At 40.3% G+C, this 17,467-nt stretch overlaps 1 protein-coding gene across 2 annotated transcripts in view; it reads right to left on the bottom strand.

Annotated features, from left to right (window-relative positions):
- The window catches only part of PCSK2 (proprotein convertase subtilisin/kexin type 2), a 276,303-nt gene extending 266,682 nt beyond the window's left edge, over positions 1 to 9,621 (bottom strand). For both annotated transcript variants that reach the window (XM_063113126.1, XM_063113131.1), the window contains exon 1: positions 9,445 to 9,621. In XM_063113126.1, the coding sequence (XP_062969196.1) occupies positions 9,445 to 9,621 (177 nt within the window). The remainder of the gene's footprint in view (positions 1 to 9,444) is intronic.
- Positions 9,622 to 17,467: the final 7,846 nt, after the last annotated feature.

Below are 17,467 nucleotides of genomic sequence, written 5' to 3'. Positions count from 1 at the left end.
TAGATTGTTCATTCAGTAAGGATTCATTGTAGCCTTAGTTTTGCTAGCCTTTGTGTTTACATAGAAAGCAGGACTGAGAATGTCCTTACCCTTAGCTTATATTAAAACTTTAGAAGAGCAAAAACCCAAGTATTCCAGTCACAAGTGTGTTCTCTAATGACATCATAATATTTTGTAAATCGTTTAAACCAACTTAATTATCTTCATTTTATTGATGCCCCCAAATAAGTGGTTCTATGTCATTCACTTTTCTCTGAACTCTTTTTCCCTTGGTACAAAGTGAGTGTTAAATGAATCTATTTAGGAAAGACTAAGAGAAGAATTGCATGTTTACTTAATGCCAAATTTAAAGTTGTAAATGAAGAGCAACTCCCAGGGTCCTATGGTTTTCTTCCCATTCTGGTCAACTTTCTAATGGAGAAACGATCAATCATACCCTGTAACATTCTCCAGTCTATTTTGCTCTGTGTCAGAAAATCAAGAGTTTGTGTCATTATTTCACTTCAACATAAAAGTTTATTGTGTCTAATTATTCTCATCAGAAGATCTCAGCATACTATAGCACTATCCAAAAAGTCAGATCAAATTAATTTTAGGGACAAAAATAATTTGTCAAGGCAGTTTAATTCTTTGTTTATATGCCTCATATAGAAGCCATCCACTAATAAGCAACTATTACACTGAGGACAGAGGGGTTAACTCAAATGTAATGTCTTGACTCCCTAATTATTTGTGGACTTTAGCCAGTTAATGAACTTTAGCTACGACAAAAATATCTTAATAAAGAAAGTCAAACTAACTCCTGTTTTTGAACTGTCTTGTGATTGCTTGTATCTCAGATAATCCATTAATTCCATGCAGGGTTTCTTTATGAATTATGGATCTGAGCTCAAACGTACAATGAAACCACTGCTTTAGTCAGGAGAAAAAACTTGAATTTCAGGTTTCACATTTTATTCTTAAAGCTTAACTTTGAGCAGTTAGAGCTGAATATATAATTATTTCAGACTTAACTATATCATCAGTCTCCAACATGCTGTAACATTATGATCTTTAGATAATAAGACCTTTTGAAATAGAAATTGATTTCTAGATATTCATTTAGTTGAGAAAAGGAGGTGTAATTCCCCCTCTTTCTTTTGTGTTTTGATTATATTTTAATTGCAAACTTTATCTTCTCTGCTCAAAGAGCTCATCTATTCTACTACTGATAATTTCTGAGTTGGGAGTTTAGGGAAGCATGGAATTGCGCCCGTCACCCACTTGCTAGTTGCTTCTTCTATTTTCTAGATGAATTGTTACCTTCAGAGAAGTGGATCCTGTAGGGATAATCTCCTGAAGAATAGTTCTTCCAGCACCTTCTCTCTGAGCATGGCCAACCCATCATCTTGCCGTCCAAGTGTATTCATCCGTCAAGAAGCACATATTAAGCTCCTATTATGAGTAGGGCATATTGGTTGCCAGTGAGAGGGACAGAGTGTTGAATGGGTTATGTATTCTTGCCGGAGAAGACAAATCACAAATAATTGAAAAGTTGCTTGGCAATATATGATGAAAACGTAAGAGCTCTCAGGCTTTGTAAGATTATTTTTGTTGTGATTTGGCTTGCTTTGGCTGAAAGGTTTAGAGTTTCACTCCAGGAGTTTAAGAAAAGTTATATTTATTGACAGTATATTTGGATATTACTGGTCGCTCTAAAGGTAAGCCTCAAAATTTCAGTGCCTTAATGTAATAGCAGTTTATTTCTTATTCATGTAAGGTTTTCTAAGGAAGAAATCAGGGAGAGACCTGGCTGTTTTTATCTTGTGACCCTGCCATTTCTGGTGTTTGGCTTGCAGAGTTATTGCTGTCAACCATATTAAGCTTCAGAAGAGAGAATAACATGGAGAATCAATTGATAGGGGATTTTTATGCAATAGGGAATTTTTATGCAATCAATTGATAGGGAATTTTTATGCAATAGGCATGGAAGGAGGACACGTCACTTCCGCTTACATTACATGGGCTAGAATGGTCACGTGTTCACACTTATCAACAAGGCATGCTGGGAAATGTGGTCTTGCTGTGGTCCATGAAGAAGGGGAAATTAGTTTGGTGACTGGGTCTTCAGCCTCTTTCTCAGGTGTCTTTTGCTGGAAAGTGGGGCTGCAGAGTTATCAGAAACTCAGATGAAATGTCTGAGTCTCCCACAGCCTGGATGGGCTCTCTCATGGCAAGTCTACTCCATTCTCCTCTCTATAGCAACTAGCTAGTCAGATTTCCTAAGGAAACCGGTATGATCAGCCGCGATAATTACCACCGCCTATTATGAATAAAAATTCACTGAATTATTTGAGCCGGGTTATCTCGTGGACCATGGCTAGCTTATGAATAGGTTGCTATTGGCCTACGTGTTTATTCCTCACCCAATCAGTTGTCACTCCTGGAAAAGTACAACCCACAACTGCTTTCTTGACTAAGAGTACTCCTAGAAAACCACCTTTTATTAGTAGTATTACCCATAATAGCTACTTTATTCTCTGCCCTCAGCACTGTGCCCAGGATCTTATATGTACCACATTATTTACTTTTTACAATCACATTTTATTAACTTTTTTCAGAAGACAATGAATCTCTGAAAGATTTATTAACGCAGCCAAGTTTCCAGTGCTATCTGACTCCCAATCCCATTATCTTTACCTTTCAACATTGTTCCTTGTTTCCTTCAGCCACAAGAGGAGCATTGAGTTTAGTGAGTGCTGTGATGTTATGGCTGGTGTCAGAGGAAAGGAACAGATTATATGCAAGCAAAGTTCCAAAAGGACAGAGAGTGCTCTGACCTACGTCAACCAAAGATGGCTTAAGGGATGAGCTTTGACTTGACCTAAGGCATAATGTATTAAATTGGGATCCAAAAGGAATTAATGGCAGTCATGTCTGTGGAAGCAAGATTACAAGCTGTTAGTTTACCTGGCTACCATGGTAGTAGATCTTGTAGTTCTGAAAGAACTGTCCCTTAAGGGATTCAGAGATAGAAATTTTTTTTGGAAATGCTTAGGATCAAATCTATATCCTTTTTATGTCTATTTTTTCCCCTCCAAATCATGTCAACTTTGGTCTAGAGAAATATGTGATAGGGGATGGGAAATATTACTAGAGAAATTTCTTTTGACTGACAATTGACTACACGATGAAGTGAGAGTAAAATGATAAAATCTGTCTCCAGAGTTACTGGAACATTAACACACCATTAAATGGGTGAGAATGTATATTCAAAATACATATATCTGACAAAAAATTCCTATCCTTAATAGGCAAATAAATCATACAAATAAGAAATGAAGATAGACATCCGAAAAGAAAAATGTTTCAGGGCAAAAGACTGGAAAAAATATTGTATAAAGAAAGATAACCAAATCATCAATAAGCGTGTAAAGAGGTGTTCAACTTTAATTGATCATCAGGGAAGTTCAAATCAAAATCATATGAGACACTACTATGTATGCATCCGAATAGCTGAAAGAATATAGGTGCAGAATAACAATGCTGTTGAGACTGTATGGAGCAATCAGAATTCTCACACACTGCTGGTGGGAATGTAAATTGGCCTAACTACTTTGTGCTGCTGTTTGTCTGTAGCAGGCATAATTCTCAGATGGCTTGTGAGATTTTTACTCCCTGGTGTCCAAGTCCTGTGTAATCACTTTCTCTTGAGAATGGACAGTGTGGGCAAGACTGTGAATATGATGGATTTCACTTCTATAATTAGATTATACAAAGGTGAAGAAATTTATGAAATGTAATTAAGGTACAAATCAGTTGACTTTGCGGGTCGGCTTTAGCTCAAGCGGTTACTTCCTCAAGCCAGACTTCAATCAGTTGACTTTGTGTTAACCAAAAAGAAACAAGAGGGAAATTATCTGGGTGGGCCTGACCTAATCAGGCTAACCCTAAAAAGGAACCAGGCCCTTCCCGAAGGAAGTGATCTGCAGTGAGAGGGTCTATGCACGGGGTCATGAGGATGGCCTCCAGGAGCTGAGAGTGGTTCCGGCCCAGCAGCCACAAGAAAATGAAGACTTCAGGTCTAAAACCACAAGGAACTGAGTTCTTTTAGAAAGCTGAATAGGAAGTGGATTTTTCCCTGGTCATGTATCTTTGTGAGAACACAGCAGGTTGCTACCTTGATTTCAGCCTGTAAGGACTTGAGAGGAGAACCCAACCAAAATGTAGTAGGTTTCTTACCCATGAAAACCATGAAATAACTATGTTTTTAGTGGTTTTAGGCCACTAAGTTTGTAGTGATTTGTTACACAGCAATAAAAAACGTGTGCAGTCTCCTAAAGCTGAAACTATATGTACCTTCTGACTTAATTTCATCCTAGTTTAATGCTGATTAAACATTTTGTGTTTTTACTGGGTCTCAATTTGTGAGCTAAGGCCTGTGGGAACACAAGTATCTTTCTTTATAATCTTGTCGCTTAGCCATCCCAAAATGTTGGATTATGCAAGACTAAGCACATATTCACCAGGGGAGGGTGGGGGGAGGGGGGCATTGGGGACTGCTTCTTTGGATCTGAAGGGGACCCAGGAATCTCTTGTAGCAGTTTTCCCAGGTGATACTGATAGGAAGTGAGGTTTGGAAATCATTGCCCTGTCTTGAATGGAAGATTAAACAATAAATCACGTCTATTTATTCCTCAGTAGGGATATTTCCAGTTGAAATGTTATGCGTAGATTCAAGAGTTTCAGGAAACAGGAGAAATATGTTATAGAGGGAAGACTTACAATATATCATTATTCATTGTCTTCTTATTCAGACACTTGTAAGTAATAAATATGTTAGAAGTATTCAGAACCTCTCTGAGATGTTTTTAGAAAGACCACTGATCTGTTTTTTTAAAATAGCTTTTTTGGTTCCTTAAAGAAAATAGAGAAAAAAAATTCGGAGTGCAATATGTCAGATGCGGGGTCAGTTATACATTTATTAAATGCAGTTTCAAGTGTCTTGAAACAATAGTTGCCTTATTGTATTTTAATATTTAATAAAAGAAGATTAAATAATGATTTTTACTATAACAATTATTCTTCTATACATTGCCAAAGCAACCCTTTTTTGTCTATTAAAGTCTGCCTAAACTGTTCTGGAAAAACAAAACCAGAAACAATATCATTCCTAGGAATTCCCAACAGAAAGGTATATATGTGTTTACCAAAATATGTATACTTTAATATCTACAAAAGCAATATTTACAATACTCAAAAATTGAAAACTACCCAAGTAAGCAAGAGGGGGACTTATGGGATGCTGATAATATTTTGTTTTTTGGTCTGGGTGCCGGTTACACACGTGCTCAGTTTGTCAAAATTTATTAAGTTGTGCTTTTTCCTAAATTATATTATACTTTGATTAAAGTAAAATGACCAGAAGTTTATTCTTTCCTTACCTGACAGTACAGTTATTACTAAATTGTTTTTAGAATTAAAAAAATTCTTACACATATAAAAATGGTCACATGATTTTACTTGTATAATCATTCTAGCATCAGTCCTCTATGGATAAAAAACACAACATATTGTAATAAAACAAAAACACTTAATTGTCAGGTTTTTTTAAACCTTAACTCTTACTTGATTTTTGACCAATTCTCAACACATGGCTTCAATAAATAATTTTTGTTTTCTGTTTCAAGGAAATTAGAATTAGTAGTGTATTGAAAATGTTAAGACACTATTTGGAATAATGCCTTTATCATTATTGTAAACTCACTCACTCTCCTAGACATATATTTTTTCTCTGATGGACAGAGATCTTTGGGCCGTGGCTAGGTCATGATAAAATAGAAAGCCTTAATCTTTATACACAATTCTGAGGTAAAGTTATAGGCATTTTTACTCCGTTTTAGAGAGGAAACATAATGTTTGTTCATGGTTTTGTAAGACTAAGATAATCAAATTATTGACAAATATTTATTGAATATCTCACATACAGGCCACCATGCTAGACACGGGGGCTATAAAAAGACAGCATATCATTTCTCCTCTTGGAAAATTTATAGTCTACCTGAAGAAGTACGTACACATACATATTAGTTAATGACATATGTTCATATGTTAATATGGAATTAATGCTAGAAAATTATGGAAAAATAAAAAGAAAAAACAAAGGAAAAATATGGGAACTCTAAAATGGTACCCCAAGGGTAGAATTCTTGTTAATCAGGGAAGACTTCCTGGAGGCAGCATGATGTAGAAAAGCAATTATTTTTAGCCAAGGAAGTTTGGCTTTAAATCTGAGATCTTTCACTTACCAGATACGAACAGTTAGTTAACCACTTGGAGTTTTAAAATTTTCATCTGAAACTTAGGGCTGATGCCAACAATTTCTATCCCAGGTTTGTCAGGTTAGAATACAATAATTTAGTACAATAGGTTGCTCTAGTCTGTACTGTGGACCCTTTACATGAATAAATAATCATTGAGAATCTTTGGTGTTTGACACTGAGCCCTGGAGTGGAGCAGCAGAGAGTTGGGAAGCCTGCTAAGTGTCAGAGTGTGGAAAGAGAAGGACTTACCAGGGGTTTAAAATGCAAAATGAGTAACAAATGTTGGCAGAAGTACAGAGCAGTGTGACGAAATCAAGACAGGACAGTGTTTGGGAAACGTGAAATAGTAAATAAAGACAAGGAAGTTTCCTTAAAGGCTGGCAAGCACATTAATGTGCTGGTTATGGTGAGGAAACCAGAAATATAGAAGATATCATCCCTGAACATTTACCTTTCAAGTGGAAAGACAATACCTACAGTCATATTTACTGACATCCATGAAATGACTGAGGACAAGAGATGGAATGCACTAGCTTATGTCATGTAGGCTTTACCTGTTGGTCACATACAAATTTAGAGAAAGGAAAGCTCATTGTGGCCCATAGATAGCGTCAGGGAAGGTTTGGGATCTAGGTCTTGAAGGGTGGGCTGGACATGGATTCAACACCTCTAGACAGGTGTTGCACCATGAGACTCATCAGGCAGAAGTGCCTCATCATAGATGGATTGTTACTTCAATAGGTAACAGGGCAAAACTCACTGGATTTGGTTAGGAGGTGAGGTAAAGGAGAGGTCAGGAGAGAGGTGGTAAGGTAAAAGCCCATTTTTCCCAGATAAGAATTGCAGGTTTGAGGCTGTGATGCAAAATTAGTGGGTTCTTCTCCAGGAAAGAATGAGGGAGGAAGAGGCCTAGTTATCGAATTACAAAGTACAAGTTCCCTGTGATTTTAAGGCAAGAGTATCACATATGAGATTGTCTCTACACCTCCTTGTTTAAATTCCATCATCAAAACTGTGAATCCCTCATTAAGCTATTTATTCCTATGCAAAAACCAAAACCCAAACCAAAACAAGATAAAAAACAACCTTTTGGAGAATTAATAAGTTAAGCCATACCAGTCTCAACTACACCTAGATTTGATTAAGTCTCAAACATCAGATCCTAAAGACATATTTTCAAGGGGAGAGTCAAAGAGGAGAGCAAACCTCTAATGACAATGTCTGCCTACCCTATGAAAAGGTGCGTGGTGGGGAGGGAGCCGCAGGTATTTCTGCACCACCGCAGCCCTCTTACACTCAAGAATTAAAGGGCCTGGTGCCACATCCCTTTTCAGAATACCCCCACGTCCACCATACCCCGCAAGCACCTAGTTTTACTGAGAGGTAAAGAGAATGAGTTTACTTCTAAAAGATCCAGGTTTAAATCCTTGCTTCTTGTTGTCTTGGGCCCCTGTCTGAACCAGTTTCCTCATCAGTACCATAGGCTCAATAATAATAGCAGCCTCCTCAGAGTTAAGATTAAATAGGAATGCATGCAAGGACTCCAGCACGTGCAGGTTTGCTATAACTGTCAGCTAATAATAGTCACTATTCTGTTCTATACTGGCGCCTGGGTCCTGGGTCTTGCCAAGTTTGGGGTGGGTGGGGGAAAGAAGGATCTGCTTGTTTACTGTGTTGGGTGTCGCTCTTGAAGTAGCCCCCAGGCCCTGGGCCCAAGCTAAGGCGGCTGCTCCCTCAGCTGGCGCCGTCTCTCCGCTGCTCTACCCACGCTTCCCGGGAGCAACAAGTTCCTTTCTGCAAGACCCGCCCGCGAACCACCAGCGGACCGGGCACCTCCTCCCAGACCTCAGTCAAACTCGCTGCCAAATCTACCTGGGATGGAAATCGCGGCTGCTGCCCACGCCCTTTGGAGGCGGGAGAGCCCGCCGCATCTAACGGAGCCCTTTGCGGTGGCTGGGAGAGAGGCGGCAGACGTGGGAAGTCGGGACAGAAGGGACAGAGGTGCCCCAGTCCGCACGGCTCTTCAAGGCAAAATCAACAGCCGAAAGCACCCACCGCTCATCTCACGCCTCTCTCCTCCTGGCACCGGGAGGGACGAGATGGGGCCTGAAATCTCACTGACCTCCACCCAGCTGTGGTAGCCAAGCTGCATCCCTCGGTCTTGGTTCCCCTCCACCCCGCTTCAGGTCCCCTGAGGACGCTTGAGATCTCTGACACAGATAATTCGCAGGAAAGGCGAGCTGGTCAGCCTCGGCCCCCTCCCAGCGCTTTCCTCTCCCTGCCCTCCCAGGATGGGTACCCTGGAGTCTCTATAGGAGTCTCCAGGCGTCCGAGGCTGGCAGCCTCCTAAAGCTGCCCAAACAGCTGAACTCTGACAACTTCTTCGAATGGGGATCCCTGCGCTCTCTGGGAAAGCCAGGCTGGCCTCCCACAAATCAGGAGAGGACACCCCGACTTCTCCGGAGGGAATCTCCCTCGGAGTCTCTCTCGGGTTCCTGCAGCCTGGAATCGAGATCTCCGGGGGTAGGCGGTCGTGGGCAGGGGCGGGGGCGCGAAAGTTCCGCCCCGAGTTTGGATAGAGAGACCAGTTCAGGTCTCCAAGTCTCCTAGAGTCGGAAAGCTGTCGTCCCTGCAAAAGCGCGGGGACCGAAGTCGTTGCAAGGGACGACCTCTCGGCGCGGGTCGGAGAAGCACCGAAGTGGACCGCAATGTCCGAGCTTCGAGCCCTGTTGGTCGGAAACTATTCTTTCTCTGGGGTGGGGGTGGGGAGACGTCCTAGCAAAGCAGCCTAAGCCAAGCCCAGCTGTTCAGGGCTTCGTCCCTCCATCCCCAGGCAGCCTCGATAACTTGGTACCTCGGACAGCAGCCCGGGAGCACGGCATCCTTTGAAAGGTGTTATCCAATTTTTGCCACCAAGTCAAAGAGCAATAAATTATTTTGATGACCTTATGATACAGATGAAGGACGTTTTAATTACATAACCCATGAAAGATCACCGGAGGCAATGTCGTGTTAAAGAGCCGATGGCAGAATATCTGCATCGCACGAGAAAGATAAAACTTGCAAATCTGCAACGAGATTGCGCAGGCTGCCCACCCCCTCCCCTTTTGAAACAGCATGCGAAATGCATGAGAGGTCTCACCTTTCGGACTCCGAAGCCGTGTTCTGCTGCAACCTGGCGAGCTTCTTCCTCTCCCCCTTTCTGCAACTCCACAAGAAAATGATTCGTGAAGACCGCTCTCTCGGCAGATGCAAAAACCATGACACAGAAGAGGAGCAAGGCGGCCGCCTTCCACTGGGAAACACAAACACCCTTCATCCTTCCTCGGGAGCGAAAAGTGGTGCTAGGAGGCGCGCAGGCTGGCGGAGCAGGGGTCCGGAGGAAAGGTGCAAATTTAAATATATAGACACAGTTTATTTCCCCCCCAGCCAATCTTTGTATAGAGAAAGAGACCGAATAAGGGCTTGCAAAGCAGCAAATCAGCGTGTGTTCTCCGCCAGCCTCTGGCTGGCGGGCAATCCGTGCAGTCGGGCGGCCTGGCTTGCTGGCAGGGGTGCGAATGTGGGGAGCTGTGTGTATCGGAGAGAAGGAGCGAGCGTGTATCTGTGCTTGATGCTAAATCTGCATTTTCGGCTCGTCCTCAGCTCCGATTCCACAGGGTCTGGAGGAGAGCACCAGCCTGGGTGACGTGCGCCCGCCAGCGGCCAATGACGGCCGGAGGGGCTGCGCGCCCCGCCCCTGCCCGCCCCCGGCCGGGCCCGTCCGCCTCCGCCGGCTGGGGGCGCCTCTCCCGGAGCCCGCGCCCCCGCCCCTTGCTGCACCCGGAGAGCTCCTGCGCCTCCGCCCCGGCCCGCCGCGCGCCCAGGAAACCCCCCCCAGCTGTCATCGGGCCGGCGGCGCCGAGTGATGTCATTATCGTGGAAATCTGGAAGGCTCCGGAGAGGGAATTACGGCGCGTGCCGCTCTCGGAAGCCCCGAGGGGAGCCGGGGCGCCGGCCTCTCGCACGCGACATACTTGCCTCCTGTTCTCTCAATAACAAAGCAAATGTCAACCCTCCACTTTAGGCAAATCCCGGAGGTTTACTCCCTTTCCTGACGCCGGGAGGTTGGGGAAAGCAACCCTGGAGGGTGACTCACGGGGGCGAGAGTGCGGGAACGAGCTATTTTGTCTGCTTGTTTTTGTAGGCTCCGGACAGGTCAGGAACTGAGCAGCCGGGAAACCCAGCAGGAGACCAGGCTCGCCCCCATCAGCGAGTGTGACCAGAATGCACCGCCGAGACTGTCGTGAGGAGAGGCGCGGCCGGGATGCACCCGCCTGCAGGTGTATTCTCAGACCCGGGGACCTTGGCTGCGCGAGGACAGCGACAGTGCGAGTGTGGGAAGGTGTGGCCACCGATCCCAGGCGCCGGGCAAGACTCCCGCCGAGCGTCCTCAGCTGGACACGAATTCAGGCCAAGTGGCAGGGAGTCCACGAAGTTGTCCAGTTTAGAAACGTGCACTCACACTCCACTCTGCTAACTGCTGGTGACTTACTTCCCATTCTTGCCCAAGTGGGAGAAAGCAGACAGGCTCTGCCTGCAACGAAATGAGGACGATTGTTTTCGATCAACGTAAATATTGTTGAGTTACAGAGTATTTACACTGATCTCGTTTATTATGTAGTTCCAAAGTTCAAAATTTTGCGTTATTGGATAAGAGGTAAGAGATCTTTCATAAGAGGCTTAAGTATGGAGTCCAGAAAGGGAGGGGGGGGGAGGCAGAATTTATAACATTGACATATTACACACACCCCACATATATACAAACGCCTCCCTTTTCATTTTAGCATGAAGTCAAAATTTACACAAGAAAAACACTGCTGGCAGGAAGGCATACACTCTTAATGCCATGGGTCATATTGTTTTTAAAGTAGATCTGGTTGCTAACATATTTGGTTCCCCCAGAATCCTTTTAAGTATTGCCAAGTAGCATGTGGGCATTGCTGAAGGTTTTGATTAAAACATAAGAAATCGGGGTGACATTATTGTTATTGTTACTTGAATTTCTTTAAGAAAAGCTAAATGAGGTGCTGAAAATGTGGTAGAACATAGGCTAAAGATGAGGGGACAGACCAGCTCTGTATCCCTCAGTTTGTTACTGCTCAGAGGCTCATTTCTGCCAAGATTTTTTTTCTTTATCACCCTGTCTTGCTCCACGGCTTACCCCCACCCCACCTTCTGTATAAAAGAAATTTTTCTTACTCGGACACCTTCAGCTCTCCCTCTCTCCCTCTCTTCCTTATATTTAAGCCATATTTTGAATAAAAATTACCAGGTTGGTACGAAACAACACAACATGCTTCCTGCCCTGTATTGTCATTTGAGAAAAATGGCACCGAAAGTGAAAATTACATTAGATAGATTCACAATCATGGAGAGCATTTCAAAAGCAGCAACAGAGATAACATGTAAATCTTTAGAAAATAGATCTGAAGAGCATCAGATAAGTCAATTTAGAAGATTATAGGTGTCAGGAAATAGCTTCTAATGTAGCTAAATTTCTCTGAAAATGAACATAAAATTACCATCTGTTAAGAGATATTTATAATTTTTTTCTGAAACCAAAGAGCAATACTTTATTTCTGAAATAAATTCTGAAGATTAAATGTTAGTAAATGTTGAATCTTAAATATCTACATTTTAAATTATTAAAACTGTAAAATTGAGTACCAACTAAATAAAACCTGGATGAATGATTAAAATATAAGTTATTTCTAGTGGTTATATCTAATGGTTTACAGTTCATCATAATATTGTCAGAACCACATAGCAAATGAAAAGAAACTTTTTTGGGATGCAAATGCTAAATTCTTTCTTTTTTAAAATTTGGGCTTCATGTTTATTTTTTAAATTTATTTTTTTTTATCAAAAGATTATTTAACGTATTTGTGGGGTACAAAGTTGACTATCAACAGTTGTTTACAATGTGTGATGGTCAAATCAGGATAGTTTTTTCATCATTACAATACGTAATCATTCTCTGTGTCCATTAACCAATTTCTCATTAATTTCTCATTAGCCCTCCTCCCCAAATGCTAAATTCTTAATGGACAACAATATAGTAAGCAAGTGGAGGAAATGTATTAATACATTGGATTGTTATTTGAAATGCAAATACACATCCACATGTCCACATATTATATGTCAGCCATATTTTTTATTGCTCTTTTAGATAACTATTTCTCAAGCTTCCTTTTCTAATACAAATACTCCAGCTTTGGAGTAAGAAGGTGAACAGGAGAAAGGAAGGCAGCAGCATGTTCTGAGGACTGACCTGCAAGCCAGTTGCCAGGAACTCTACTGTAGACTTTGCTATCACTTTGCTACTATATCACATACTGGCTATGTATGCCACCTGGTCCAAACAGCTGCACCTCTCAAAGCCTCTATCTCTCCATCTGTAAGAAGAAAGAGTTGGATTAGATACCTTCCACATTCAAAAGCCTATAATTTCAAAGAGATGCCAAAGCACAGACTATGACATAAAAAGCATAGGGATAGCTTGAGAAATGTGGAGGACAGTCATACTTTTTGATAACATTACGGTGGCCAAAAAGACTTACTTATTTTTGTATCATCTTTCCCAAATCATTTCATATTCACTAATTTTGTGAACTTGAGGAAAGAATAACTAACACAAACAGATTGACATGAACCCAGACACAAAAACCACCAATGTCTTGAGATTCTTTTGATGTATCTGTATCTGTAGTGATAACATTAGGTGTTTGGTTATGGTTCAGATTAGCTGTAGACTCCCACAGTCTCTTTGAAGATGTTGTCTTGCAAATACTACAATATTCCCACTTTATGGCTATGAGTACTGTGAATTGAATGTCCTGCCAAAACTCATTGAAGCTTGATCCCCATTGTAACAGTGTTAATGGAGTGGGAAATCAGACTATGGCAGTGTTGAAAGGTGGGGCCTTTAGGAGGTGATTGGATTGTGATGACTATGCCCTCATGAATGGGTTAATCCATTCACGAAGTAATGGGCTAATAGTTTAGCGAGTTGTCATGGGAGTGGCACTCATGGCTTTACAAGGAGAGAAAGTAAGCACGTTAAAGAACTCTTGCCATCAATGGCAATCACAGCCATGTGATTGCCTGTGTTGCCATGGGACTCTCAGGGAGTTCCCACCTAGAAGAAGACCCTCACCAGATGCACTCTAGAGTGGACTTCCCAGCCTCCAAACCTGTAAGAAATAAATTTTACTGTCTTTATAAATTACCCAGTTTCGGATATTCTGTTATAAGCAGATAATGGACTAATACAATGGGAATATATTATTATGGAAGAATATGTAAAATATTTGGACTATATGAGACCTATGAATGATTAAAAAAATCTAAACCACCCAAGGGGTGATTGGGATTCTTCCATTCAGATGTACTTCTAGGGGGAGGACTTAGTATCCACAGATCACCAAGTCAAGTAAAATTTGTCACTGGGGGTAAACAATCTAGAAGCAGTCCTGGAGATGCCACTGGACCTCTGAATATTCTTTGGACCATTAAGGAAAAGATCTCATTTTTCTGTTGGTTTCTCTTAAATTGGGTGGGATATAAACTGGAAGAGAATAAATTATATACAACTAAGGTCACAATTTAAAATACAGCCTTGTTAAAGATCAGGTTGGGCTTTGCTATTTCTGCCACATTCATTCTGAGCACTTTAAATGCAGTAATGATACTTTCATTGGACGGCACAATTCTCCACTATCATGTTGTACTACCAACTCTTTCAAGTAGGTTCTTCCTAATAACTCTGCCCTCTCTGTTTCCTTCATCCCAGTCCATACTCAGGCTTTCTGCCAACTTTTAAACTCAACATTGATGAAGTTTTTTTCCTACATATAATTCTTATTTTTCAAGACCTCACCTCATTTTTCTGTGCAATTTATCTACATTCTTGCTTTGTGCTGTAACTTAAAATGCAGGTGCTTGGGAAATTTTAATTAGTTCCTGAGTATGCACCCATTCCTTCTAAATCATTGGGATTCGGTTGGTCTTACCTCATTCCCGTAGCTTTTGCCAGCTTACACCTTTTCCTTAAATGACCTATCTCTGTTTTTCCTTCAGTTGAAAATTCTCAGCTGACTTTTGTTATCTAAGCCATCTTAAATTAATATAGTGGGGAGAAATCATCGTGCTCCATCAAGTGTTTTATTATCATCAAGTCATTGAATCTAGAGTACATTGGGTTATATTCATTTTATAATTTCATCAACAAGTCATCAGATTTATTCAGACTAGTTGTCTCTTCATAAACAAAAGCTACTCCTTGCTTTCTCATTTTCCAGGACAGTGAAGATTTATTTCTCATGCTAATTTAGGTTCTATTATTTTTATAGGATTTGAGGTAGCTAAACAAAGAGGACCGAGGGCCCTCTTAATCTTCTTTTGAAAATTAGAAACACACTGCTGTTTGCTATCTTTAGATTCCTCTTTAGTCTACAGGACTACAAAATAATGTTTGCTCACTTGGAAAATTAATTAGTTATTTCTCAGGACTTATTGGAACATTGCTTATTGTCTGTAGAAAGTGATTACCTACTCATAAATTCTCTACCTTGTATTATTTCCCTTTTCTTTTTCACATTCTTTAAAAAAAAATACAGTAAATCTTTCTTAATTCACTTTTTGGATGATTGTGGAAATGATCATGGATTATCTTTAACAGGGAGATGTTTTTGTACTTCTCAAACTAGCTATCATGTAGAAATAATTTAGGCAGAACAAAGTACATGGCTTGTTAGCAAATATAGTGAAATTTTAAAAGAGAAGAATTTTATGTATAAAATTAAAGTTCAAACATTAAAAGGCATATATAAGATCAACTCTTAAGAGGCTAGGAAAGTCCTTACTTTGACCTGGATGCTTTGGGTAATTATACACCATTTAGAACTGATTTGGATGACTTAGCCCTAGTAGAAAAATTGATGTATAGTGTTATTTAACATGCTGAAAGAACAATTATAAATTTATGGCTGTGCTGTCAGTTATACCATTTTCTATTCTTTTGAAAATATTCTATCCTTTTATGGTTTGAAGAAACAGCATAGTCTATTTTTAGGAAACTTCATCATACAATATCCATTTTATGTTCTTATGATACTGGAGGGAGTGAATCAAAAAGTACACACTTACAAACAGATATTTCTAGAACTAGACATTCTACACAATCCTTAGTGGCTTTGCAGTGTTATTTTCTCATTTGAAATTCTACAACCAAGAGATAATAATTCACATAGGATCTAATCAGAGTATTCTTCATTTCTAATAACACTGCACTGTGCATTAATTTATACTAGAGGTGGCATACTAGTGACATCCAGCTCACGGGCATGTTTTACATGAATCACAATATTAACAAAAATAATCACTATTCCTTAAAAATTGATAATTTCCCATAAAAAATTTAGAGATGTGGCTTCTTTTGGAAAAACTGAAGATTTTGCAACATGTTTGCAATTAGCTAGAATTAGCAACTACTGTCTTCCCACCCCATGCAATAGGGCTGAGCTGCTCAGTTTGCCACTGTCCTCATCCACGCTTCTGATTCATGTGTTTCAGATTCCTGACCTGGCCGCTAAAATCAAGAGTTTGTGACTTCTGGTTTAAATAATCTATGAAGTCTCAATTTATTTTGCTACAAAGATTTTCTTTTCAATAACGTCTTTAATAGAACATATTCAGGTAACATGGAAATACAAGTATATTCTTTAAACAATTGCTAGCATAGATGTAAACAAAATTAAGCTCAGAATATTTTGTATTAGTTTATTTTATATTTAATATAAAAATTAAATTCCAGTATATAACCCTTCAGGGAAAAGAAAGTAGTTTTGGCTAACAGCAATCTTTGTTCACGTCAGATAACATAGAACAGACGAATTGGCATTACCTCCATTATCTGGTAGTGAAAAACTTTGTAAATATCCAATATGGTTAGTTTTCATGCTCTGTATTTTTCTGCATGTAGTCCTTAGAGGAATTTTAGGAGAAGACAAAACCAGGATTACCAATATGAGAAGAGTGAGATGTTAAGGAAGCATATGAATTAGTCTACAAATGTCCAAGAGAGGTTAACGTGGCATTGTGAGGGGATTGGGGCTGGAAGTAAAAACTCCTTGTTTGACATTGTCTCTGTGTCATTTTAGTCACGTGATCTGAGGTAATCACTTCACTATATTGGCCTTAGTGCAAACTGGGGGTGGGGATTATTTGCTTAGACTGATTGTGTCTAAGATTGTGTCTAGGGCTAATATTTAATGATAATATTCTAGACCAAGTGTTTATTTTTCTCGTGCATCTCATATCTCTTAAGGTATACTGGCTATATGAGCTATGCAATGGCACAAGAAACACAGAAAGTGGTTTAAACAAAGTATATCAGTCAACTACTGCCACTATAATGCTGAATAACAAATCACCCCAAACTTAATGGCTTACAACAATTGCTTTATTCTTATGTTACAGTTTCTTGTGTAGTTTGGCTGATCTAGGCTGAACTTGGCTGAGTGGCTTTGCCTCAGGCTGCAGGTAGACTCAGCTTGGTTCCAGCCTGTGTTTGGTTTAGGTCTGTTTCACATGTATTCATTTTAAATCCCAGGCTGAACAGGCAGTGGCTACCCAAGGCATGCTCTTTTTATGCCTTATTACTGGAGCTCAAAACCCAAGCCAAGCCATGCAACAACACTTAAGGACTCTGTGGCATCATGTCCACTAATATTCTCTTGGACAAAGAAAGTCATATGGACAAGCTTAACACTGTCCATAGTGGGAGGATGAGAGAAGAGAATATTTACTGAACAGTAATCTAAACTGTAGTACCAAGCAAGGTCCAGCATCTACAGACATTTTTATTAAAATTTTCACAAGTTGGTATAATTTAAGCTCTTGGCTCAGGAACCAGTTTAAAGTGTTAATATTAAAGATTAATATTACAATGCATTTGGGGAGCGTTGTTCTAAAATTCTTGAGAAAGAACATTCAATAATCTCATTGCTGTGTGGAAGAATGTATCACTCTCTTTTTAGAGGACTGGAGAATTAGAGTGTATGTTCTTTTGTACATTTTCTATAGAATAGCCAAGTAAGCCCAGAGTTGGAATAGGTAATGGA

This window comes from Cynocephalus volans, chromosome 1 (genome assembly GCF_027409185.1).
Source record: "Cynocephalus volans isolate mCynVol1 chromosome 1, mCynVol1.pri, whole genome shotgun sequence".
Lineage (NCBI taxonomy): Eukaryota > Metazoa > Chordata > Mammalia > Dermoptera > Cynocephalidae > Cynocephalus > Cynocephalus volans.
Note: the sequence above shows the minus strand (reverse complement) of the source record. Positions and strands in the feature narration are given on the sequence as shown.